The 27,596-nt window shown below is 46.2% G+C and overlaps 1 protein-coding gene across 11 annotated transcripts in view; it reads right to left on the bottom strand.

The window, feature by feature from the left end:
- The window catches only part of PECAM1 (platelet and endothelial cell adhesion molecule 1), a 118,332-nt gene that overhangs the window by 76,966 nt on the left and 13,770 nt on the right, over positions 1-27,596 (bottom strand). For all 11 annotated transcript variants that reach the window (XM_064583006.1, XM_064583005.1, XM_064583007.1 and 8 more), the window contains 10 exons: positions 25,758-26,069; positions 22,518-22,793; positions 18,079-18,327; positions 16,549-16,824; positions 12,856-13,143; positions 12,067-12,174; positions 10,881-10,908; positions 9,579-9,655; positions 6,868-6,921; positions 5,112-5,174 (listed from right to left, as the gene is read on the bottom strand). In XM_064583006.1, the coding sequence (XP_064439076.1) occupies positions 5,112-5,174; positions 6,868-6,921; positions 9,579-9,655; positions 10,881-10,908; positions 12,067-12,174; positions 12,856-13,143; positions 16,549-16,824; positions 18,079-18,327; positions 22,518-22,793; positions 25,758-26,069 (1,731 nt within the window). The remainder of the gene's footprint in view (positions 1-5,111; positions 5,175-6,867; positions 6,922-9,578; positions 9,656-10,880; positions 10,909-12,066; positions 12,175-12,855; positions 13,144-16,548; positions 16,825-18,078; positions 18,328-22,517; positions 22,794-25,757; positions 26,070-27,596) is intronic.

Raw genomic sequence — 27,596 nt, forward strand, 5'->3', positions numbered from 1 at the left:
TGGCCCTGGCACTGGGGTTTTTTAAAGAGCTTCCAGGAGATTCTAAGACGCAGATAGGGTTGAGATCCTCTGGTCTGGACTCTTTCGGAATAGCAGACAGATGACCGACCAGGGTATGGATTATGCCCAGAGGAGACTCAGGGTTTGGGGGACAAAACACCCATACGGGCATCTGTTTAAGTGGAAGTCTATGTACAGGCTGTGTATACACACACTTGGACACACACTTATACTGTGTCTACATGAATCATACTCCTACGTCCAATGTATACACACACAGCATGTACATACATACACACCCACAAACCTCAGGGACCAGGATGGGGCCCGGCCACTACCCCCCGTCTTCTCTCACCTGCACAAAGGACCAGAAAGCCTCAATGTGGAAAGGTAGCTTTCTACATGCGGCCAACATTCTCATTCTACAGATCCGGAAATGAAGCCCCAGACAGGGTAAGATGCTTCCTGCCACCATGCTCAGTACCGTGTGGGTGTTATTTTCCTTGGTGGCAGATGGCCGGGGCATGCCACGGACTCTAACTGTGCCAAGATACCCTTGACTCACTAGGCTCCAGGGAGCCCCCTGACCCTGAACATCTCCCTGCACTGCCTGCATGGCCCTTTCTCTTTGCCCCATTCCTCCTCCAAGTCCCAGGACAAGCTTTGTTCCTGCGCCTGGGTTCACACACCCTCACACACCTACCTACTCCCTAACACACTCACCCCTTCCCTGTGCCCAGGGCAGTTACGCAGGACCCCTGTGCTCCCACAGCACTTTGGGGACACTTGCCCATGACCACACTGACATTATTTGTCCCCACGACTGTCTCCCTGGTGGACCCGGAGCTCCTCCAGAGCAGAACCTGAGGTCCGGTGCACCTCCCGATCCCAGGCCTTGCACAGTTACCTGGAGGCAGCCATAGAGGTTTGATAGGACAGTGAAGGCACCAATGTCCTTGCAAGGGTCTCTGTCTCAGACCCTGAACTTCAGGAAGGCCTTGGCGTAGTCAGCCTGTTCCCTGAGGTTTTAGATCTTAGGATTAAAACCATGGTCATTCATTAGACACTGAATGGTGAATGGTGGTGGTTCCTGTGCCAGGACCTGAACACCAGGAAGAAGCCTGGAGGTGGGGGTGGCTCAGATCCCCCAACAGGTGAACTTGGGCCATCTGGGGTGGCCAGGGCCTTGTAGAAGGCTTCATATGACTCCCCCAAGGCACCAAACAGGAGTTGGTACTCAACCAGTGTGGCTGAGAAACCAAGCACCCCTCTGCCAGGACACCTGTTTTTCTCTAAGAGGCCAGCAGAGATGCTTACGTCACTCCCCGTGCTCCGTCCGTGGCACCAGATTTGGGGGTATACAGGGAGACTCCAGGGATTCCCACATCTCCTGGGGATCTACCACATCCCTAAGGGATTCTGTGCCATGTTAGGCCTGGGCAAGTCACGCGTTCAGTATGATCCTGGGCACCATGGACAAGGAAGGGAAGAGGTAACTCAGACCTGGAGCTTTCGGGAGCTCCAGGCTGTGGGGCAGACAACGCTGGGAGAAACGATTTAGGATGCTGTATATCAGGTGCACTGGGGTCCCTGCTAGCTCATCCTCAGACCCTGTCCCACAGTGGGAGTGGGGGCCGTGGGGAAGGAATGGAGGGATGAGGTGGGGTGGCCCAGCCTTGGGGCTGGACACTCTTGTAAGAGCCACAGCCCCCAGGCTTGCTGGTAGACCTCTCTGGTCACCCTGGGGACACTCTAACACCCTCTGGACTCAAGAGCTGCACTTGACCCCCTTCCTCCTTAGAACTGCGGATCAGCCCGGGCAGCAGGGTGATTTCCACTTCTTGGCAGAGCGGCTACCCTTACAGCTGCCCCAGTGATTCCTCCTGCTGCCCCCTCTCCCCCGGTTCTGCCCCCTGTGATGGGTGGGGGCTGGCAGCTCATCACAGCCACCCTGTTCTGCTCGGCAGCTGCCTGCTAATGAGTAACCCAGGCCAACAGGCTGTTTGTCTCTGCTGTCAGGGATGTTTCCGGATGGGGCTTTATTTTGGCTTCTGTTTTTCTCTGTTTAACCGAGAAAGAGATGGTTTCAACGTCATGGGGTTTTCCCAGCAATTAGCCTCAGAGCAAACAAGCAACAGACCGGCTTTAACAAGTTCCTTCCCACCCTGCCTCCACCCTGCAGTGATTCCTTGGTCAGCTGCCAGTCAGAGGCAGAGCTGGGCACGATCCTCATCCCTTCCCCCATCCCAGCTGTGGAAGAGGGAGCATTGAGGACAGGGAACTGGGTTGGCCAAGACCAGATCAAGTTTACTCATCACTGGCCTTGAAAGCACAAAGCCCTTTCCTCACCCTAGTGACGCCCCACCCGCCACCCATGAGAAAGCAAGGGGACAGCATCCTAGGCCAGGCCTGCCCTGCCCTGCTATCCCTGAGCACCCAGGACACTGGGTCCAGAAAACTCAACTTGAACCTTCTAGAAACTCTCCATTTCCACCCACGTGGCACTCCCTCTAGCTCTCCCGAGACCCTCGCAGCAACGTGGGGAAAGGTGACTGCAGCTGTGCTCGGCCTGGCAAGGAAAGCACCTCTCCTCAGCCTGTCCGAGGACCTCTTTTCCCTTTAGAGCCCACCCCACCTTCACGCAAGAAAAAGAAAACCAGACGCTCTAACATGGAAACATTCTCGAAAGAGTGGAAAATGGACCCTTTTCCAAGGACAAAACCCTGTGTCCTTTCTCCTTCAGCTTCCTCCAGTCCAAACCCTCTGAGGCCATCAAGCACAGCGCTCATAATCCCACCTCGTCCTGGCCCAGCTCCCCTCTGCGAGGGGAGCATGAGAACCTCAAGGCCAGAGCCCAGGGCAAGCCCTGTTTGCTTGAGCGCCCAGCAGAGTTTGGAGGGTCAGGGGACAGCAGGGTTTTTCTACACATATGCAAAATCTCTGGGCAGCCTTGCCCTCTTGTTAGTCTTCCCTGTCCCTTCCCGGCCAGAAGTCCCCTTAAGAGGAAGGGGACTGAGCCCATGATGCACAGTGCCCGGGGTGGAGGCGGGGGGGGGGTGCATTTTTGGCAGGTTCTGGCGGGACCAGAGAAGGCTGGAGGGGAGCCCCCTACAGCCCCTTTAGCCACAGCCGACCCAGACTCGCTTCTGAGCGCCGGCCCCCTGTGCTGTCTGTCTCCTCTTGGGCATCTCATGTTTCACCTAACTGAACCTGTTCCTCCCAGTCTCAGGCATCCTGACTGTCCATCCGGTTAGTCAGTCATGCAACCTGTAGTGATTCGGTCTCCCCGATCCTTGCCATAAAATCTCATCCAGTGTTGCCACGTCTCTGAAATCTATCTCGAATCCATCCACTGCCAGCACTTTGGCTCCACCCTCAGCCCCTCTCCCCTGGTGATAACACTGATCTGCCTCCTTCCAGATCCTCAAAGGAGTCAAGCTCTGGGCCACCTCGCGCTGTCCTTCCCATTTCCTGGGTTCTCCTAACCCTCTCTCCTTTTAGCGGGGCCACCTTCTTTGTGCCCTTCAGGCCCCAGCTTAAATGCCAGCCCCCAAACCTGCCTTCTCATTGCTCCCCATTCCTTTCCTTCCGAGCACTAACCATAACCTGACGCTATCCATATATTCTTCGGTTCCTTGTTTTCCTGGCTCCCTCACGGGCTCTACCTCCATGGGTCGGGGCTGGGGGGTGGGGATCATTATCTGTACCTTTGCTGTTTGCACAGGGGCTGGCCCATCAAGGACCCTTACTTTGTTTTGTTTTGTTGTTGTTGTTTTTTTTTAAGGATTTTATTTATTTATTTGACAGAGAGAGACACAGCGAAAGCAGGAACACAAGCAGGGGGAGTGGGACAGGGAGAAGCAGGCTCCCCGCCGAGCAGGGACCCTGATGTGGGGCTCGATCCCAGGACCCTGAGGTCATGACCTGAGCCGAAGGCAGATGCTTAACGACTGAGCCACCCAGGTGCCCGGACCCTTACTTTGTTAGCAAGCAAACCTCTTTACAATGAAATAAAGAGGAGGAGAACTCCAGGCCTGCCACGGCCCCCACCTTCCCAGGGAACGGTGCCCCACTGGGCAGCACGCAGCCTAGGAGCCGTAGGGGACAGCCTCACCTCAAGATCCCGTGCACATACCTGCTGACATGGTACCCAGAACCTAAGCAAGGAAGAAGGAAGGAACGCACAACTCCTCCCAACTCATGGAGCCAGAGATGATAAAGGGATGCCACTGCCCAGTGACTCTGGGTAACGCTAGGCGTTCCCGGCCTGGAAAGCGGCCCTCAGCTTGCCAGGCCGAGCGGACACAGCTGCAGCCCTTAGGCTCAGTGGGAAGGGGGATGCGTGGCTATAGCCCTAAAGAGCTTCCCAGCAGGGCCAGAAGGCTCTGGGAGGCTCCTTTGAGCTCAGCAGGCTGTGGAAGAGCTAGGGCGAGGGAGGGCCACGAGGACATGCATGGTTTTGGTGGGGCCAAAAGGAACTGGAACTGACGCTCTCGTGTTCGCTATGGAGTGGCCCAGGCTGAGTCAGTGTCCCCAGCACCGCACCAGAGCCAGGGACCTCCAGCCAGCCTGCCCCTGAGAGAACCACACACAAAAAAACAAAACCTGAAGTGGGAAACCAGTGCCACTGTTTACACAGAAGGGGACTCTGTGTTTTCAGAAGCATTTACCCAAGAGTCCCTTTGACGAGCCAAGCCCTCACTACCTTCAAACATGCGTTTCATTTCCCCAAGCTCAAGGTACAAGCAACTCTTTAAGGAAGATGCTAGGTGTGGGCAAGGAACGTAGCTCTGGAAGAAAACCCACAACACCCAGGAGTGAGGCAGCCCTCGAAAGGTCTCTCAGCAAACACGTTTCTTAGCACTTAGTAATTGCTCAGTAAAACCTACTCGTTATTAATAGTATGGTAAATAATAATGAAATTTAATGCCTCAAAAGCCTAGGCAGGGGTCCCCGCTCCTGCCGTAGGCATGTCCAGGTCTGTCTGCTGACTGCCTCCCTTCCGACTGACCAAAGGGACCCTTGTCCTTGGGTCATAGCATAGCTCACCCTGGTGTCTACACCCAAGCAGAGAGCAAAGCGTGCGGAGCCACTCCAGTAATGCTGTTTACCTTGGTAAGGTTCAGGAGAGGTCACTTCCACTTCTGTGTACTCCACGTCCAAGGTCAGAGGCTCTGCTCAAAAGAACCACAGCACCCCACAGTTAGACAAAACCCCGCCTGCATTAGAGATTTCCACTCAAAGGACTGAAGGAGTCCCTATTTCGAGGAGGAAGCCAGACACAGGCTGAATGCCATTCAGGGTGAGAGGGACACCACAGGCTGGGGAAGACAGTGATGAGTCCTGCTATCCCCAGGATGTGGAGGGACCCTTCTGCCCAGGTCCCCTTGTTTCTACAGGGGAAGGATTTACAAAAGCTCAGGATTAGCCACGGCAGTTAACTCTGGAAGCCTATTCCATGGCCACAGGCATAGAAAGCTATCTCCAAGATGGAAAGAATCTCAGGCAATGGGGAACAGGTTTCCCCAGCCCAAACATGCTCTGAGAATATAAGCCATATGCTTCGAAAAACAAGTTAATGAAAGCAGTCGGGCCGCTATGGTGAAATGTGGGAAAGTTGTTGGTCTTTAACTCAAAGTAACATTATTGTTTGTTTACTTATTTATTTTAAAATATTTTATTTATTTATTTGAGAGAGACAGAGAAGGGTGAAGGGCAGAGGGAGAAGGCTGAGCAGGGAGCCCGGTGCAGGACTCGATCTTGGGACTCCAGGATCCTGACCTCAGTCGAAGGCAGACGCTTAACAGCCTGAGCCACCCAGGCGCCCTATCGTTTTGTTTTTGAAGTCTCAGAGTGAGTCTTTCTCACCAGCACTAAAAACTGATGTGTGGTCAAGGACACTGGTATTTACCTCTTTTATATCTTTAGCTCCTGTGATAGCAGGCCAGAGGGGAAGGGAATTTTGAAAAATGAGTTAGCCGATCCTTCTGAGCTTTAAGGCCGTAGCAAGCAATCTATTGTCCATTGTCTTTAAAAATTAGCAGCAATGCTATTTTTATATTTTTTTATAGTGTATGTTTTATTTTTATTAAATACTTAGGTGTCAAAGAATATTTGTAAGTTAGGAATAAAATACAGATAATAATAATAAATAACAGTGTACCCATTGCCTTTTTAAGAAAAAGAACATTTTTATTACCCCTGACGTACCCTGTGTGCTTCTCCCCATCCCAGACCCTTAACACTTTCCTTCTAGCTTTATTGAGGTATAAATGACATGTAACCCTTGTATAAGTGTAAGGTGTACAACCTGATGATTTACCACAATGCTATTTTAGAAAACGCCCCCACCTCTACTATCCAAGAGAGAGGAGATCCTCCTACAGTACCCAGTACCCAGTTCCCTGGTAGGTATAACCCAGCTCTTTCCTACTGGAATTTAGGTTGCTGTCTTTCTTTTTTAAGAGGTTTATTTATTTAGTTTAGAGAGAGAGAACAAGTTGGGGGAAGGGCAGAGGGAGAGGGAGAGAGAATCTCAACCAGACTCCATGCTGAGCACGGAGCCCGATGTGGGGCTCATTCTCACAGCCCTGAGATCAAAACCTGAGCCAAAACCAAGAGTCAGATGCTCAACCGACCTAGCCACCCAGGGGCCCCTAGGTTACTTTCCAGTAAGGACACAAGATAGCATCTTTGAAGCAAGTGACCAGCCACCCCCATTTTACACAGCAGCTGGCGACAGGGTCACTGGGGCGGCGGGGGAGTGGGGGGTAATATCCCCAGGTCTTAACAGTTTTAGTTCTTTCCTAGGGGTCTTTTTTTCTGTAAATGTTTCTAATAAAAAAAAAAACTTAGTTCGATAATTACCTTTATTTTCATTTATTGGTTTCATTGCATGGTTTCCAACATCTTCGTTGTAACCTAATTGAAAAATAACAAAGAGGATGAGTGGCAACAGAAATCCTAGTTTCCTATATAACTTGTCAAAAACTCAGTGCCACTAACACACAGAGTGAGGCCTAACTTTGTCAGAGTAGTGGTCCACCAGCAGTGTAGAAGATTCTGGATTCCCTCTTCGTCCCCCTATGGCTCCATCCGACCTCTGTGTGGTCACTTTCTAATACCAGTGATGCCTACCATCCCACGGGTGGGATCCTTCTGCTTATGAATTGTTCAAGACTCAGAATTGTTCACTTTGAGCAAGCTCATTAGAAAATAAGCTTAGGGACACCTGGGTGGCTCAGATGGTTAAGCATCTGCCTTCGGCTCAGGTCATGATCCCAGGGTCCTGGGATCGAGCCCCACATCGGGCTCCCTGCTCGGCGGGAAGCCTGCTTCTCCCTCTCCCTCTGCCTGCCTATCTGCCTACTTGTGATCTCTCTCTCTCTGTCAAATAAATAAATAAAATCTTAAAAAAAAAAAAGAAATTAAGCTTAATTCTAGGGCGCCTGGGTGGTTCAGTTGGTTAAGCGACTGCCTTCGGCCCAGGTCATGATCCCAGAGTCCCGGGATCGAGTCCCGCATCGGGCTCCCTGCTCGGCGGGGAGTCTGCTTCTCCCTCTAATCCTACCCCCTCTTGCGCTCTCTCTCTCACTCTCTCTCTCTAATAAATAAATTAAAAAAAAAAAAGAAATTAAGCTTAATTCTAAAGGGATAGGCCCATAACCAGAAACATGAAAAACACTAGCAAACTAACCCTCTCCAACCAGAGAGCTGGATGCAGGAGAACATAGTTTAAAGAAATTGTGGTACCTCCAGGCTGCCACTTCAGTGGGCAAAAAGAACTTCTTAACTTTTTTTTTATCAAGCTGTTCTTTATTAAAAATAATTTTATGGATTATAAGTAATATAAATACTTCTGAAGAATACATGATTTTCCATTATGCATTTAAGCTAATTACTTATTGTGATTACTAAAATATTTTATAAAGTGAAATAATCCATGGAGAGACAATATAAGAATTAGAGTATTTCTTGCATTTTAGAAATTTGGGGGAATTCCTATTTTAATACAAGTCTATATTAGCATTCAATTTAGTGTCTACGTATTTATGTATAATACAAATAACCAAAAGAACCCCCCTTATACCACAAACAGGTATTTCCCCTATAACACTGGATTACTTTTTGCTAAATAGTCCAAATATTTCCGAATGTAGTTTCTTACATGATACTCTGTTTTCTTTATTGGTCCATTACTTTTGTTATTACAGATGTTTTATTCACTTTTTAGTAAGGATTGTACCACATTGTATGTTTTCTTTAGTTCCTGTTCTATTTGATGGACTTCAGGAATTCCCAGGTTCTTCTATCTGTTTATTTATTGTTTGTTTGTTTACATGTTTATTTTTTTAAGTAGTCTCCATGCCCAGTGTGGGGCTTGAACTCACCACCCCGAGACTGAGTCTCATGCTCTGCCAACTGAGCCAGCCAGGCACTGTTTTATTCACTTTTTAAAGGTTGATGATTTGGTAGTTACAAGAATCGCTCAGTTCTTAAAACATATGCCTCAAGTACGCCCTGCAAGAGGCATATCCTAAAACTCTCATTTTGTGGAACACTTACACATTTAGTAAAGAACATGGGCGTTCTATTCCCAGACCTTCTGATAAAGAAAACTGCCCCCAACCTGGTCTGGGACAGGACATTGCATGTGATAAAATTATCTGCCCCGCTGGGAAGCGGCCATCACCCTGGCTCCAAGACTGCAGCAATTTTCTCCAAGACCTAATGGGATTAAGAAATGCGGGGGGGGGTGGGAGGGGGGGGAGCGCCTGAGTGGCTCAGTTGGTTAAGCGACTGCCTTTGGCTCAGGTCATGATCCTGGAGTCCCGGGATCCTGGAGTCCCGGGATCGAGTCCCGCACCGGGCTCCCTGCTCAGCGGGGAGTCTGCCTCTCCCTCTGACCCTCCTCCTTCTCATGCTCTCTGTCTCTCATTCTCTCTGTCTCAAATAAATAAATAAAATCTTTAAAAAAAAAAAAAAAGAAATGCAGGGGGCGGGGGGGGGCTGCGGGGATTGGCTTCCCACCCTACTGAGCCGACTTCCAAGCTTGCACTAAAGCCTTATCACCAGGTACTCTTTGTACCACTCATTTCTTTTAAATGCCTCCACTAACAGAGAAATATTGAAATCAGTTGTGGCAAAAGCTGAGCGGAAACTGTCTTGTGCTTGTAATAAATAATTCCATCTGAGAAGATCTTTTACCAATGCCTTCATCTGATAACTGGTCTCTCGCTCTCTAACAAAAGGATAATGATTATACCTGGGCCATGTTCAAAGTTTTGGAAGGTAACCCAGGATGGGTATCCGCAGCATTATAATTATTCTCCACCTTTCATTCCCGGGGATGTTTAGGAGGTGGTTAAGATTAGGGTAGAACGTTCTGCCTTTCTTCCTAAGTTTTTGTTTTGCTTATCAGCTCACACTTCCACGACCAGTTAGATGAAGTCCCCCTCCTTGAGGACAGGGCTTCCCTTCCAACTTGAACCCCATCATCTACAGATTCTGCTTCTAAGAGGGGTGAGGGAGTTTGTGGCCAGCTGGGGAAAACACTTAGCAGGAAACCATGACTCTACCGTAATGTCTGTTGGCTTCAGTATTGGGATCTGACAACATCTTCTCGTTGCTGGAGTTCAGAAGTGGTGCTGCTGGCCTTAAAAGGAAATTTCAAGAGGAAAGAAAGAGTATGACTTTTTTTGGCTCTAACTTCAAACCACGAAAACAATCAAGGAAAGATATGAGAAAACCAGGGGGCGTTTTCTGAAGTGAGGAAAACTTTACCCTCTCCTGTGGAAAATAAACATTTTTTCCAAAATGTTGACAAAAACTCTTTGCTGTTAAAAGAAGTGTGAGGGCCCTCCCTTACTATAGCAAGCTCTGAAGAAGTAGCTTTTTCTTGTCTCCTTTGGATGGTCTTCATTTATTTCCAGAATTGCTTGATTATTCTATTATTCCATTCATTAAATAGTCCATCATCTCATACATATTTGACATACCAGAATTATCCTATATTAATCAAATATATACACACATATATCCTTGTTACTTTCACTTACATATAAATGGCCTGTTAGAAATGTATTCTGGTATGTATTTATAGAAATCGTTTCAGATAAAGACTATGTCTGCCAAATTGAATAGTATTGTATATTATAGTTACTATAAATACAAAATATTTTGCCTTCAGCGATACATATGATTTCATTATTGTTGATGAAGAGTTTTATTTGCTCTCACACAATTTCTCATACATGTCAATATTAGCCTCAAATTAGAAATGAAAATGACACTTTTTAATATTTTGCATGGGACTCTGCATAACTCATTTTAATTTATATATAATATGTGAAGCTTTTTATGTATTTTATTGAGAAATAAAAATTGGATATTTGGCTTTTGTATAATAAAAATAAGAAGTGTCAGGGCCAAGGTGAATCCCACCCCTCTGAATTCTTCATCCTGTGCTACTGTTTTTCTCCAGGACAGAGCTATCCCTTTCCATACTTTTGAATTTTGGATTTCAAGAACAGTAAAAATATTACCACCTTTTTTTTTTCCCCCTTAGGCCAACTCTATTTCGCCAAGTAAGCAATCTTTAAAAATTCCATCCAATATAATTTCATAAGGAAAAGGGGACCTCACAAGGAACAGCATAAGAAGGACATGACCTCAGAATAAAGCCATTCTTTCCCATGGAAGGACAGTTGGCCATCTTCCAAGGAGCCAAAGACACTCGTGTCCCTATGCTACTCACACTGAAGACCCTTATTTTTCTGAGTTTTCCAAGAGACACTGAAAATCCTCTAAGGACCAGAATCTCCCTATAGTTGATGCATGTCTACAGAGTAACCACCTCTCTCCCAAGTACACACACTGACCTGGACATCTCCACTGGTGTCTGCTTGGCTTTAAAAGAGAAAGAGAAAATCCAAAGTTAGTATAAAGTATCCACGTCTGTACGAGATAGGAAGACTCATCTCAACCATATCTGACTTTCTTGAAGATTGAATGCCCATAAAAAGAGAGAAGAAAGCCAAATATATTCCTGCTTTTAAAAAAAGAAGAAGAAAACAAACAAACAAATAAACAAACAAAGTAGGTCTTCTCTTGGTCTTATACCAAGAGATTTCACATCATTTCCTCCAGAAATATGGACATTTTGACTGTTTCAGCCAGGAGCAATTTTCCTTAGTGGAATGTGATGAGAGATGAAGTCAACAGGAGAGGAACCAGGTAAGCCAGATAAACCGGCAACTATCTCTTTGATTCAAGATGATTCCAAGAAGTAAAGGCTACATCAGTCCTTATGCTTTTAATTCCAAGCTGGCCTGAGACCACGGCCAGGGTCAGCCTTAGGAAAGGGCTGGTTCTGGAGCCTGTCTTCCCAGAAGGGTTGCAGTTTTCTTATTCTAGAAAAAGCCCAGGGCCCCTCCTCATCCCGTCTGCCCCCACCCGTCCCAGGCAGCAGCACCGGGTCTCCAAAACAACCTGCCCTACTCTACAAAAATTTTTGCAGAATTTAGTGGGGCCGAGCCCCTTTCCTTAAGTTCATGCTAGCTGACTCTGATTCCTGAGTGTCAGTGGGTGATCCTGGCTTCCCTTCCATGTGTGGTTAACCTCAAGCACAGGGTAGAAATCATGGACAAATTAGGAGGCATTCAGTGGATGGGGCGGGGGGGCGGCACCTAGGTGGGTGTCCATCGCACTCTACCAACTGCAGGACTAGGTGTGGCCAAATCCACAGAAACAGCATCTTCTGACCACATGTAGATGCAACCTCCCCCCAGATGCAGCTTTTCTGGGTTGTCCAACTAGGAAAGCAATCGCTTTCCTTTGTGCCTAACTAAATCCAAGGGGGCAATAAAAGCTTTATGCCCACCAAAGCCAAAATCTTTGGTTATCAAGGTGACACCCCAAGGAGAAAAACAATTGTCACCAGTTATATCTCCTCAGTTCCCAGTGGGGCAGAGCACCAGCCCTCCATGAAGCTGAAGCCCCTCATGTCCAGGGCCAGTTTCCTGGACAGGGCAACCTACCAGAATGGAATGAAAGAACTGTACTTACCCTTGGCTTTCTTCAGAAAATAACATCTGGCCCCAAGTACCAAGATGGCAATTATCACTCCAATGGCAAATACTGCAATAAGTCCTTTTATCCATGGGGCAAGAAAGACTGGGAACGAAGAAAAAAAAAAAACACACACACACACACACATACACACACACATAGGTTTTTCCTCTGCCAGCAAGAAATAATACCAGGTTTAAGCAACAAATAAGACTAGTTTTTATAGTCCTTGTAACCAGCATCTTACATGAACATCAACCTCTGAAGGACACTATTCATAGCTGGTGGAGAGATGTTTTTGTGTGTCTTTTGTTTGTTTGTTTGTTTGTTTGCTACAGAGTCAGCTACGGTCTTAAAGGACCATTGGACTGAAGCAGACTCCTTTCTGGGGTCTATTCGGCCCTTCTCCTTCACTAGGAAACCAGCTTCTACCCACTTGTGTGGGCTCCCCTAACTATGTCCCTTCCACATGACCCAATCCCCTTGGCCATAGGTAGTCCGTGGGTGGACATTTGACCCAAGATGGGCCAACTGGTATCTCTTGACCAAGAATTTGGAATTACAACTATGTGAGACATTTCTAATTTCTTATAATAACCAATTCCTCTTTTATATTTAATTTGGATGCATGTCTATCACTTGCAACAAAAGAGCCTGGAGGACATTGGTCTCTTAACCCGCAGTGAAATGAGCTCAACAGCTGCCCACTTCCTCTTGCAAGGGATGAGGCTTTGGCCTCGCTCTTGGAGGCCACACTAGATCCCACTGTCTCAGACCCTGACTCACCTCGGACTGTCAGTATGTTGCTCTGGGGACTGTTTTTGACCCGGTTGCCTCTGTTGGAGGCTGTGCAGTAATATTGTCCCTCGTGCTCCTTGCTAGCCTTCGCCTTGTGCCAAATGGCCTGGGTGTCATTCAAGGTGATCTGGTAGAAGGGACTGGTCTCTTTTTCTCTGTAAAACCTGAAGGTGATTGGACCAGATGCTTCGTTCGCGGAGCACCGAAGCACGACGGCCTTCCCAGACTCCACATCCTCATTCAGCAGGATAGAGAGCTTGACCTCATCCACCGGGGCTGAAAGGCAGTGAAAGGGACAGCGCTGAGGAAAGGAGGAGGTGCAAGGGAGGGAACATGACACAGTGCTGCTCGGGGCCAGCCTCCTGCCGCCCCGTGACAGTGTGTGCCTTTTACTCAATTCACCACCCCCACCCCGCATCCTTCATATCTCCCCTCCTCTCCTTAGCCCAGAAGGACAGCAACCGAAGCCTCCTTTGCCCACGTGTTGTTTACACACAAGATGCTAGGGACACCTCCCTTCACTTAGCACCTCAAGGACTACTGACCACTCAGCCTGATGATATAGTTCATCTCTGTGCCCTGTTGAGTGTGTGAGGGTGAGTGTGAGTGTGTGTGTGAGTGTGAGTGTGAATGTGTGTGTGTGTGTGTGATTTCCCTCCCTGTGCTTACAAAGATGCATGGCACTTCCAGATCTTATGAATAACCTTGACCCACTATCTTTAGCTATTCCTGTTTTTCTCCCTTTTCCTTTACAAATGTCCTAAACCAACTGCTCTCGCATCCTCATTTCCCATCTTCTTGTTACCCCTGTCACCTGACTTCCATCCCTCCACTTTGGAAACTGCTCTCCATCTCTGGTTTTGAAGAATACGCCAAAGGTCACCCGATCCTGACTCTCCCATCCCTGAGTCCCCAGCAGATTAATTCCAGTCTTCATAGGTGTCCTTCCAGTCTTCCCATCTGCGGCTTTCGCAAACCAGTGCGGCTTCTGCTGCGGCCTCTCCGATGCATCCCAGCCTAGATTCTCTAACCTCCTCACCTGTCACACCCTCTTTATTCACTAGTTTGTCTTCCTTTTGCCCCTTAAATATGGACTTTCTGCAAAATTTAGTCCTCAGCTTTCCATCTCCATTCTCCTCTTTGGTGATCTCACCTACATCATAGCTTCTGTTTGTGCATTTAACACATAAACATAGAGCATTTAATGCCGAAATAGACAGCTCTAGTCTGATTACTCCCCCTGGATTCCAGGTCTCGATTCTGACCTGGGCATTTCCACTGAGAAGCCCTGCCAGCCTTGCATTCCCAGCAGATCCAAGCAGGACTCAATTTCCTCTCATATACATTTTACAAGTTTAATTACCAAAATTCTGATCCTCAATTGTCTTCCCAAGCAGACTTTCCTATTAGTGTGAGAATGGACTGGTCAGCAGACTGGCATCTGACTTCATTTTTTTTTATTTATTTATTTATTTATTTATTTATTTATTTATTCATTCATTTTTAAAAGATTTTATTTATTTGTTTGACAGAGAGAGACACAGTGAGAGAGGGAACACAAGCAGGGGAAGTGAGAGAGGGAGAAGCAGGCCTCCTGCGGAGCAGGGAGCCCGATGTGGGGCTCGATCCCAGGACCCCGGGATCATGACCCGAGCCGAAGGCAGACGTCCAACGACTGAGCCACCCAGGCGCCCCCGACTTTATTTTTTAAAAAAGATTTATTCATTCATTTGAGAGAGAGAGAACAGGTGGAGGGGCAGAGAAAGAGGGAGAGAATCCCAAGCAGACTCCCCTCTGAGCCAGATGTGGGGCTCGATCTCACGACCCTGAGATCATGACCCGAGCTGAAACCAAGAGTCGGATGCTCAACCAACTGAGCCACCCAGGCGCCCCTGGCACCTGACTTATGAACCACCTCCTTGAGAGTGCAGTGGGTGGCCAGACCACAGAGATGCCTGTCCCACAAAAGGGAGCACCAGGCCCGAGATGGGAGGGTGGAGTTCAATCGTAAGGGCAGAGTCCTGGAGGGTAGAGCCTGATTCGAGAGCCTCTCTCCTGCTGAAGCACAGGGGGGTGGTGGCAAGCCAGCTTCAGGAGCCAGGCTGCCCGGCCCCCATTCCCAGCCCAACTGCCCACCAGCTGTTCATCTTAAGCCTTCACTGCATCATCATAAAATAAGGATAATATTTTAATGCATCTTACAAGGCTATTGTAAGTATTAATGGAGATAATCTGCTAAAATACTTCACACTGGGGTGCCCACATGGTCAGGGCTCAGTAATGTTAACCAGTTGTATTGACCCGATTTAAACCAATTTAAACAGTTTCAGGTGGGCTTCTGCATTGGCTTCTTAAGGTATTGTGAGGTTTGAGGCTTCCACTTCTAACTGATAGAGGACCCTGGTTAATCTCCCCCAAGCTCCATCCTCCTCATGACCTCCTTTCCTCTTCTGGCTCTTATTGCACACAGGACAAGTTCTCAACTCTGAAGACTGGCATTCGATGCCCTTCACAGTTGAGCTCAGTCACTTTTTCAGTTTATACCCAATGATTCTCCGGTCCCAATCTTTTGTTTCCAGCCATCTGATCTACCCAGTCTTCTGAACTGCTCCATGGAGACATTTTGCTCATGTATTTAACTGGTAAGCCATCTCCAGCCCTTTCTTGACCTATTGTCAAGACCTGGCTCCTAACCCAGCTCTTCTAACTCAAGCTAGATGATATCTTTCATGCCCTGAATTCCTATCACCATTGTTGTAAGGATAGTTCATGTGACAATCATGGGTTCCCTAGTAACATTTTTTTTCTATGCTTCCTTGCACTGTCATTCAAACATACTAAAATATTTCTGCATTATTTAATCAGGACATCCTGTGTTTCTTGTTATGTCATTGAAAATAAAGAACATGTTTTCTTTTTTTGTATGCCCTATAGCATTAGATGCTTTATATATATTGATATTAATTTGAAAAGTATGGCTCCTTTTGGACCATACATTAATAGAAGCAGGAATCTCTCTCCTGCTTCAGAGGTCCACAGTGGTACCTGCAGATAGGCAGTTATTAAACAAGAAGGAGGAGGAAGAAGAAGAAGCATATTGAACTTTTTACAAAAGGATATGGAATATCTCAGAGATGCAAACAATGGCCTCCTGAGGCCTCCTGAAAGGCACAAGACAGAGGCTCAAGGAAAAACATCCACCCCAGCACAATGGTATATTTCTCCTGAGTATGACCGCGCGAGTCCTATGAGACTACAGCCTGAAGCTCTGACGGCTGCAGGTTCTGCACATGACGGAATCTGCCTCCCCAAGAGTCCATAGTGGAGAAAAACTCTGGTCTACAATTCTCAGAGATAGCTGTCAGCTCATCTAAAAAGGAGCAAAAGTTAAGGGAGCCCCAAAACACAACTTTAGTGCTTCTTGACGTCAGGACACTTTGCTCTGATATTTTAGCAGTTCAATTGAAAGATTCTGCAAAGAGATGTCACTGGCCACACCAAGAGCCACCAGATATCTTCTGGACCCATTTACCTGGGCCTTGAGCCCGCGCTGCCACATGTTTATGGCCTTTGCACAAGAACCACCCACTTGTGCATACAACCCCCCAGGGCAACCCAAACCTTTGAAAATGTGAAGTAAAGCCCCCAAACAGGATTTCTTCCCACAGCACAGCAACTCACCTATCACCTTGACCCACAGAACTTCACTGGCCATTTCGGTATGGGAGTGACAATTATCCACAATACACTGGTATTCTACATCTTTCGTTGGGTTGTCTTTGAATACTGCAGGCTCATTTGAGGTCATGTCACGGCTCTCCAAAATGTTATTTGCTTTTAAAAGGTGGTAAGAAATAGGCACGGTTCCATTTATGGATTGGCAGCTGACTGCGATGGTCTGTCCTTTTATCACCTCGGAGCTGGAGTCATAAAAAATCCTAGGCTTGGAGAGCATTTCTAGAACGACAGAGAAACAACCTGAACAACACTGAAGGCAGAAACAAAACATCCAGCCCAAGAGGGTCCTTCTCCAAACTCTGCTCTTTGCTTCTCTGGCATTACCATAATTACCTGCCTGTCTTACCTACCTTCATAGGACTATTTTAAGAGGGACAGGTTGTGTGTGTGTGTGTGGTGACGAGGGAAGTGAATGCTATAAACAAAAAAGGGTGACAAGAAAAACACTACATCCCCCTAAATCCATTTATATTTTCATATATCTCACCTACACATGCTCACACACCCGTATGTTGCTGTTGTGTTGAGGAAAGATACAGGAAAAGCATAAGAACTATAACAAGCACCCAGGTGGAATCGATTTGAAAACAAATTTTCAGTGCCTCAGGCTCTCTTGAGAGTAAACCGCATCAATGCCTCGAGAAGCAAGAATTCTACGAGGTCCTTATGCAGAAGTTTGCTTATTTGTAAAGCTTATGAAATGTAATGACCCACGTTTGTCTCTTGTATTATTTCCTTGGGAATTCCATGACGAGTGAGTTGACAAGAGACTATGACCCTGGTTGAGTTGAGACTAAAATCTTGGCTGCATAAACCACATCCATGGGTTAAACTGAAGGATTGTGACTGAGTTGCAGCAGAGCCTATGACAGCCTGACCAGAGTTCCACTGTCACTTAGAGACCCTCTACTCCGAGGGCGGTCCAGGGCCCAACATCCCCAAGGCAGGCACTAGTCAGAGATGTAGACTCTGGCTCCATCTTGATCTGCATTCTAACCCAGTTTCGCATGCACAGTCAGCTCTGGAAAACATGGCTTTAGGTGGTCCCAGTACCTACATTCTGCCCACCAGAAGACCTGGGCTTACTAGTCAGTCAGGATATGGATAAAAGCCAGGAACTTAGATCCTAAAGTTTAGTGTTGAATAAGGAGTGTTTCCTTTCCTCCCTGACCTTTGGAGTAGGAGCCTGTTCCAGCAGCCAGAATCTTGCCAGCTCAGCCACATCATCAGCATGCAGCCACAATAAAGCCATGAACTTCACTTTTGCCTACGCTTTCCTTGTATTGCCTCCTTCCTGTACTTGGAGCAGGAATACCCCCTTGTTTGGTCTCTTCATTTCACCGCTCTCTCTCCCCCAAGTTCTTCCCCTGCCTCAGTGTGATCTGCCTTCAGCCTGGAGAGGGTGCAGCTGGTGATAAACTGTCTCTGTCTCATCCCACCCAAGACTCTCTGAGCGAGTGAGGATGTACCCACCACACACGGTTATCTGGACTCCACTGCTTCTCTTGACCACCTTGCCCATGCTTGCGTTGCAGGTGTATGTCCCACTGTCCCTCGCTGAGGCGATCCTGGTGAAATTTTGAGACTCTGACATAATCATCTTTTCCTTCTGGATGGTGAAATTGGCTGGAGGTGCTCCTGGAATGGAGCACCACAGGTTCAGGCTTTCTCCCTGGTCCAGACGGGTGGCGGAAGATTCCAGCTTCGGCTTGGAAAATAGCTCTGAAAAACCAGTGAGTGGAAGGGGGTGAGATGTTTCTGGGCACCAATCATGGGCCCTTTACAGAGACAGAAGAGAGAGAATCAGGAAGGGACTCTTGCAGGAAGCTATCCAGGTGAACAGGGAGTGTTCTAAGCAGAGGAACGGGCCTGGAAGGAAGGAGCACCTGAAAGTTCAAGCATCCTGGAACATAGTGGGAGTAGAAGGAAGACCTATAGATCTTGAAGGACCTTGGGAACCACCTAAACAAATGTGAATTGTATCCTAGGGGCAATGGGAACCATGGAGAGTTTGGGTCAGGGGAATGGCATCAGATGTGTGTTAGAAGGAGATATCTGGAAGGAGAAGGGATGGAGTTGAAGGGGTCCAGACTGGAAGCAGGAGGGATGCAGTGCAGGCTTGAAGCAGAGAGAGAGCGTGAGGTTGGGGAGAAGTGGCAGCTGGCCCCCATCCCTCCCGAACTTCCCACAGAGAAAGATGAAGATGACACCTGAAGCCTCCTGAGGTTGAATACTTCGTGAGCTAGAATTCTATGCCACTTTAGGAGTCACTAGTACCATAGTTCAGGTTGAATGTCAAAAACAGTAAAGATACAGTTGACTTTTAAGAAGTCTTGGCATCTCCTTATTTAAATATTCCCTGAAATACATCAAGATTTTGTAGTTATGGAATGCGTTTTTACTTTCAGATACTGGGAAATTACTAATTAACTACTTAGCTGCTGCGAAGACTTGGTCCTTCGTGTAAGCAAGTGTACTCTGGCTTCAAGATTATGGCTTTTGATGCAGGAGGAAGGACTCAGTAATTTTTAAAAAGATTTTATTTATTTATTTGAGAGAGAGAGCACACATGCAAGCAAGAATGGTGGGGGGGGGTGGGGGGAGGGAGAAGCAGACTCCCCACTGAGCAGGGAGCCCAACATGGGGCTCAATCCCAGGATCCTGAGATCACAACCCAAACCAAAGGCAGACGCTCAACCAACTGAGCCACCCAGGCACCCCAGGAGTCAGTAATTTTTGAGACTATCTGCATATTGAGAAAAGAACAGAGACCCAAAGTTCCTCTTGGGAAAGCTTCTTGGACTACAGGTTTGAGAATGCAGCCAGGAGTCAGGGAATCAAAATCTACCTTTGGTTCTAAATTTAACAGGTTTGGGGACACCAATCAACACTGTCATTGTCATTGATATTACATAGCTATGGAAGTCATTTCCATCATAATCAGTCCCCAGTGCTTTCCTAGTTTCCTCAATAAAATCAAATAAAACCTCAAGTAAGGGGGTAGCCTAATAGTTAATTTATATTTTATTAAGACACATCCCATCCTTCCTTCCATATAAGCATTGACTTATCTGTTTTCAGAGCATGATCAAAAGCTCTAGCTTAGGAGTGGGGAAAGGAACCAAAGAGAGACATCCTAAAATACCTTACAATTTCATTGGGTGTATACCCAAAAATGTGAAAAAATGACTCAGCAAGAATCCCAAAGAAACAGCTCTGTTTAAAAATATGTAAACAAAAATGTAAAAAGTAGAAACCATCCTGCAGAAGTAGGTGCAAGATGGTTTAGAATTAGGAATGAAATATTAGGGAACAATAGTTCATTTCTAAAGGACATAATGTAACAGACTGGCGGGACCATCATGTAGACTAATAAGGATTAGTCTTTTACTTGCTCATTGAATGAATATTTATTGAGCTCCTACAATGTGCCAGGCTCTGTTTTAAGTATCAACGATGTAAGGTGAGTTGAACCCCAGACTTGGTCTTTTGAGAGCTTACTCAGAGTGGTGGTGGTAGATCTTTGCAGGGACTGCTGACATAAAGACAGGAATAGAGTGTGGTGGGAACTGAGGTGTGACCATGGGACTCTCCTGGGGGAGTCTGGAGGGAGATCTGGGGCTTGGTCTTTAAGGACAGCAGAAGTTTTTCAGTGGCCAAGGGGAAAGGGTGATCTAGGCAGAGTGGGAGGGATGTTGGGAAGGGGATGGGGTCAAAGTGAAGGATCATGACCATGTAGGAATTTAAGCCCATGAATAGTAATGTCAAGTAGGGGCCATATTAGAAGGGCTTCTCCTATAGCTGGTTGAAGAATGAACTGGAACAGAGATGCTCCAGGACACCCCCGCAATAGATAATCCTAGTGTGAGGGCCAGTGTTAGGATGTGATTACAGAGATAAGAAGACAGGACAGAGTTGAGAGACCTGGCAACACCTGGCGACAGATTAGATCTGAAAAGGTGGACAGTGGGGGGCGGACGGGGGGGGAAGGTGTCTTTTCTATTCGAAGACAAATGACTAATTCAATGATTTTCATGTTCATAAAATTATCGTGAGCTGCTAACGTCACTATATCCACTGACAGTGAGGCTTGATAACAACAGGGGTGTGGATAACCAGATGTTTAAGTGGGCCTGGAAACATTTCCAAAGGCCTGGTAGAACTTGAACATGAGGATGCTTGCCTGCCAGCCCTGGTGTGGCTCAGTTAGCTCCATGTGGAAAGGTCAGAGCTCGGGATCACAGAGCGCTCAGGCTGAAGGGATGGGAAGGGCAGGCTGAGTCTAACACTTTGCTATCTTGGGCCAGGGAGACTGATCTACTGAATGACTTGCATACTCGACATGATACAGACTTCTGGGTGTCTAATTAACACAACAGTAGTATCTTAGGGACCAATGATGCTTTATGCTTTCCTCAAGTAGCCTGGCCTGATGGGTAAGGATGCTGCTCTGACTGATGCAAGAGTCAGTTGGTTCACCACTTGGTCCCTGTTGCTCTCACAGCAGTATGCCCATCCCTTTATTGTACTTGTTCATGACATTGCATTCGAATGGTCTATTTACGTCTGTGAATTCTTCAAGGGCAAAGACTGACCTTAGACAGCTATCTATCCCCAATAAGTTGCCCAGCATACAGAAGGTACTCAATGTATGTTGAATTGAATACTTTTCTCTAATGAGATAATATGTCTTATCAGTGAAAAACATCATGTACCATCAAGATATTTGTCATTATCAATGATAAATTGCTAGTACACACTGAAGACTGGCAGGATCCAACACATTTGCCAATTGGGAAGTTGGGAAGTTGGCAGCCTACCTGTGATACTGTGGATTGTCTCTGTGACTCTACACTCAATGCTTGACACTTAGAAGGCTTTCAGTAAATGAAGGAATGAATGAACATCTCCATTTGGCAACCAAGAAGTGCTGACTCTCTCTACCCTCAGAAACCCTGTCATCCAATGTTCATTCATTCATCCAACAAATATGTTGTTGGATGTGCCGGGCACTATTCTAGGTGTTTAAGGACATAGCACTGAATAAAATTGGTAATGTCCCTGTTCTCATTGGCTTACATTCTAGTGCCTGGGTACATAAAAGAAACAGGAAGAGGTAGAGTATATTTCTTTTGGCAATAGGTACTATGGAGAGATGTAAATCCAGGAAAGGGGGGAAAGAGTCCAATAGAACTTTTAAATGCATGGGTTTGGAAGTCAAATGGGCCTGGGAATGATTCTTGTTCTGCCATCTGGTAACCCTGTGATCGCTGGGTGAGTGACCTAACATCTCAGCCTCAATTTCCGTATCCATAAATGCAGAATCATGATACCTATCTCATAGCATTGTTACAAGCATGAACTGAAAATGTAGGTAAACCAAACAGTGTTCAACAAAAAAGAATTGTTACTATTGTTTTTGAATTTATTAATGCTTTCTCACTCCTGACCCTGTCTTAGGACCTGTGTCTGGGATTTAGCTTAGTGCTTGGCACAGAGGAAAGATAAATGTAGTGTAATAACAGACATACTAGCTAACATTCACAGAGTGCTTCTTCTGTATGAGGCTCTTTATAGCAGAGTCATGTCACTTAGTCATTTTAACAGTCCTACAGGTTGAGTGCTGTCATTTTCCCCCATCTCATAGAGTTGTACCACAGAGCAGCTCAGTAACTCGCCTAAGGTCGCCAAAGTAGCGTGTGACAGTGTTGGGATTTGATGCCAGACCTTGCACACTCAACCACCACAGCTAACTGCTTACCGACTTCCCCCCTTGAGCACCACACCCCCACCTGAGCACATCAGACAAACAAGCAGGAGCAGAAGTTTCGGCCCTCATTGGCCATTCTGGATTCCAGCATGGTGGCTGCTCGAGCCCGCCATATTCCCACACCCTCCAGCAGCAGCCTTACCTGTTATGTTGACCACGATGCTGCTGACCTTGGATATCCGGCTGGCTTCCACTTTGCACGTGTAGTTGCCGTTGTGCTCCACCATGGCCATCACTGAGTAGGAGGCCTCGTTGCCATGGCTCTTGTATGCTACAATCGTCTTGTCCTTCTGGATTATGATTTCTGGAAATGCTTGGACCAGATGCGTCACTTGAATGGTGCACCTAATGTGAAGCTGATCTCCTTCTGTGATCACTCCTTCAGGACTGACGTGGAATTTGGGATTAGAGAAGGATTCTAAAAGAAGAGGACACGCTGGTTGGACTCGGGTTTAAACCTGGGTGAGGGGAAGAGGCACTTACGTCCTCCCTTTTTTGCTTTTTTGTTGCCAACCACTGTGCTTCCTTATTAACTAAAAAAATTCAATCTTTCCTCCCAAAAACCTTCTCCTAAGTTGCTCTGATAGCTTCTCACTTCTCCCTTCTCACTCATTCTCGAATCTTCAGCCTTCTAAACTGCAATCCTCCCTTGAGCTTCCCAAAGGCGAAACCACCTTCTCTAGATCTCATCTGCAGAATCTTCTTCAAATGACCTCAAAAATAATTACAGCATTAGAAACAGACTCTTGCCCCTGCCCACTAAGAATTGTCTAGGCTCCTCTCACACCATTTCACGGAACTATGGCGTTTCAGTATAAATATTCCATAGCTTTCAAAACTGACAATGATGTAGACTCTGCCACTTCATGGAAATGTACATTTAAATAACGGTATGCCCCCACCCAAAAGGGATTTATAGTCTATTCTACTGTTGTTTAATGCTGGCCTGACTGACTAAATTGATTTCATGACTCATGCAGTTTGAAAAACGCTGCTTTAATAAAGGATGGGTTGGGTGCCAGGGGACAGGATCTTCAGGAGATGGTAAGAGAAGTAGGGACAAACCTTTGCTTCTGCAAAACAAATTGCAGAGTGTTAGAGTGCACACGCAGACTGCCAACTCTGCAAAATCAAATGGGACATTTAAAAATGCCAAAAGTGGATTTAGAGTGATATACTTTAATTCATTAGTTTTTTTACTGCGAAGTCATTTAACTTCACAATAAATAGCTATCGTTAAAAAAAAAAAAGTCTGTTGTCCTGAATACAAGTCAAAAAAGAGAGGACAACAACTGCCCTCTGGAGAAGCATAATAATCACTAAAGGGTTTTTTTCTTACACCCTAATTAATTCCAGATGACCAGAGATCTAAATGCAGAAAAAAAACCACCCCACATTGAAAATAGTAAGAGCAAACATAGGTGCATTTTTACCTTAACAATTTTTTTTAAAGATTTATTTATTTATTTGAGAGAGAGCGCGAGAGCAGGGGGGAGGGGCAGAGGGAGAGGGAGGGGGCTCGATCTCATGACCCTGAGATCATGACCGTTGGTCGCTTAACCGACTGAGCCGCCCAGGCACCCCAACTTTTATAATCCTTGATAAGCTTTAGGTGTGAATCATGAAACCAAAATGCCAAAAAGAAAAAAATGGATAGATTCAATTAAATAAAGATGAAACACTTCTGCCTAAAAAACTTATCATAAAGACAAATGACGAACTCGGGGAAATATTTGCATAGTTCTCCACAAAGAGCTAATGCCTTTAATTTATAAAGGACTCAAACAAATCAATCAGAAACAGTAAAAATGGGCCAAGTGTATATGAACAGGCAGTTTATAGGGGGAAATGTAAGAGGCCAATAAACGCAAAGAACATACTCAACCTTAGGAAAGACCAAAGAAATACAAATCATAAGAACAATGATATAACACTGTGTGTGCCTCAATCAGACTGGCAAAAATAATGAAAGTAGATAATACTCTGTGAGAGTAAGGATGTGGGAAAATAAACACCAGCATCACCTTTGATGGAAATGTTTAACCATTTTGAGGAGTGCTTTGGCCATACCCATCAATATTTCAAATGCACAAAACATCTGATCAACAATTTGACCGCCAGGAATCAACCTCATAAATAATAATGAAACAAAATACTCGCAAAAAGTACGCAAATGGTAAGTTTAAGCGTGTGTATTCCAGGATTGTTTTAATAGCAAAAAAACTGGGTAAATACCTAACTGTCTATCATTGGAAAAATGAGGTAAATCATGGTACATCCCTATGATAGGATTCTGAGATGCTACAAAAATGACCGAGATCTGTATGTCTTGATATGGACAAAAGTCCGTAACATGCTGTTAAGGGAAAGTCATAAAATAGTATGTCTGGCAGGTTGTATTTTTTGTCAAAACAAAGAAAAACAAAACAAAAAGTGTGTGTGCGTGATCATATAAGCAGAGCAAGTCTAGGACCATACAAGTCATTTTCTCTGTGCAGTGGGGCTATGAATGATTGTCACTTTACCCTTTATATTGTACCATGTTTTCTGAAAACTGAACCCACATCATGTACTATAATCAGAAAAATATTATACATACGTACTATCATCCCTGTATATATGTGTACATATATCCATACACAATGAGTGGGGGTGACATAGGTAGGGACCACAAGCAGAAGGTATCTATGATAAACCTTGGGGCTCCTACAGATAAGACTAGAGGCTATCTGCACTAGAGTGTGCCTTCCCGACTCTTCCCGGCTCGCGAGTCCTGTCCCGTTCTACGGGCTGCCTGTCCCAGAGCTCCCTTCATCCTGGACACGTGCATCCAGGCTTCTCTCTGCTATGGCCTTTCTCTACAGAGAGCACGCCTCAGTCCACCTCATTGGTTTCTTATTTGTCCAACGCCTCGGTGATGAGGGGTGGGTAGAAGAGGGGAGTCCTTTATCGAATGTGGGAGGCAAAGGTTGAGGACCTGGACCCCCTTCCCTCCCGATCCCCTCCAGACTCCACCTCCTGGCATCTGACCCACATTGGCTTAAAGCTGTGGTTTCTATGATGCATTGCTTCCCTGAGTCATGGCCAGTGGTTTAAAACACTGAAGTAGAATAGAATAGAAAATACCCAAACGCCCCATATATTAAGATGATTTGTGAAGCTTTTGTTTGGGAAATTTCACACACACACACACACACACACACACACACACACACACGTTAAACGATAAACATAGCCTTTAAGTGGTTAAGAACAGTCTTGAGAACAGCAGTCCAGCCAGATGGCCCCAGCCCCCTTTCTGAATTCTGGGCTCTTTCTCCCCTTCCCCAACCAGCAAACCAGAAAGAGTAATTTTTTTTAAAAAGGAGTTTAGGACTCTGACCCGTCACGGTGACCAGTTCACTCTTGATGGCTCTCGAGTATTCCATGTGGTTCTCAGAAAAGATCGTGGCTTGGCACTGGAAGTATATAACATGGTCTTGTTCCTCCACTGAGAATTCCAGCATCACAAAATTCTGGTTATAAGAACTTTTTTTTTTTTCTCTTTTTTGCTTGAAACCGTTTGCATGTAGTTTGAGTTTTTCAATTGTGAAATGTATTGGGGGCTTTTCCTCTGGGACGGAACAATTGACCATCACGACCCCGCCTTCTATTGCCTCTCTCTTGTCCAGTGTCACTCTGGGATCAGACACTCCTTGGAGGGAAGAAAAACTCCGTTAGTATTGTTTGCTGTAGATATGCAAGCCTCCCTCACCTGGGTCACTGTGGTAGGCCCATCTGAGGGTCTTTTGCTTTGTTCCCAGAACCTCAGTGCTACCTACCAGGTAATTATCGAGCCTGTATGCGCCTAGAGCTATACCAGCTACTATGAAAAATATGAAGTATGTTTAAGGGGCGGTTGGTGCCTTCAAAGTTAATAAACCCATTGGGAAGAGAAGTCTTCCCAACTGATACAATTAAAGACAAAACAAAACAGCCAGTATCTATTAGCATTACTGTGGTTGTTGTTATAATTTATTGACTGCCAACCACAAGCTAGGAGTGACTTTATATCCATGACCTCATGTCCATTCTCATAATAATCTCCTGGGTGGGCATGAAAGATAAAATTGTGCCTATTTTACAGATGAAGGTGAAGCTCAGAGAAGTGCAAGATTCATCCAAAAGCTCATAGCCATCAAGCCCCAGAACTGAGATTCGACTCCAGGTCTGTCTGACTCCAAAGCCAGAAGTTGGGGTGGGCATGGGAGGTGGGAGAGAGGAAGGATACATCGCCTCCCAGTTCAAAAAAGCAAAGCTGAAAAATAACTATGCATTAGAATGTGTTGCAGAGGGCGCCTGGGTGGCTCAGTTGGTTAAGCGACTGCCTTCGGCTCAGGTCATGATCCTGGAGTCCCGGGATCGAGTCCCGCATCGGGCTCCCTGCTCGGCAGGGAGTCTGCTTCTCCCTCTGACCCTCCTCCCTCTCATGCTCTCTGTCTCTCATTCTCTCTCTCTCAAATAAATAAAGAAATAAATAAATCTTTAAAAAAAAAAAGAATGTGTTGCAGAGATAATGAGTGATGGAGCAGTCAGGAAAAAGGAGGCCCTCTTTGCCTGGGGGATCAGAGAAGGTTCTAGAAGGAACAGGGCCTGAGAGCAATCTTGGAGGAAGGGTGTTATTTGGGCTGACAAGAGTGGATGGGGGCTAAGGACAGGCATTTCAGGGTGCAAGTGCATGGGGACAAGGAATGTGAGGGACTTTTCCAGAGGGCCATCTAGAGCAAAGAAAAGGGTTGGGTGGGGGGAGGTATATATTAAGTGGTGAGCCAGGATCAGATGACGGGGAGCTAGGAGGGTCTGGCTGGGACTGGATGTCTTGTTCAGGCTCTGTGGTCTGGTGGTCATGAGCTCCACCTTACACCTTAAGAGTCAAACAGACTAGCTTATATTGTAAACCTGCCACCTCACTCAGTTGCTTGTGACTCAAGAATCTTTGTTTTGATGCCTAGAGCTATAGCGACGATGGCCATCCTCTTGGGAAGGTGACGTATACTGTATTCATACCACTATTGTCACCTCTGGGGGTAGCTGTTTACGAGAAAGTATTCCCCTGCCTCACGCTGATCTCCCCCAAGGAAGGCTCATGTCTTCCTCATTGTTGCGCCCTCAGCCTGGCTCAGAGCGGGACGCCATAAATGTTTAATGAACAAATGAATGGGCTTTCGTCTATCTCGAAGAC

The sequence above is a fragment of the Mirounga angustirostris genome, unplaced genomic scaffold (assembly GCF_029215605.1).
Source record: "Mirounga angustirostris isolate CCGP_5_RB_7025 unplaced genomic scaffold, mMirAng1.0.hap1 SCAF_17, whole genome shotgun sequence".
In the NCBI taxonomy this organism is placed as follows: Eukaryota; Metazoa; Chordata; class Mammalia; order Carnivora; family Phocidae; genus Mirounga; species Mirounga angustirostris.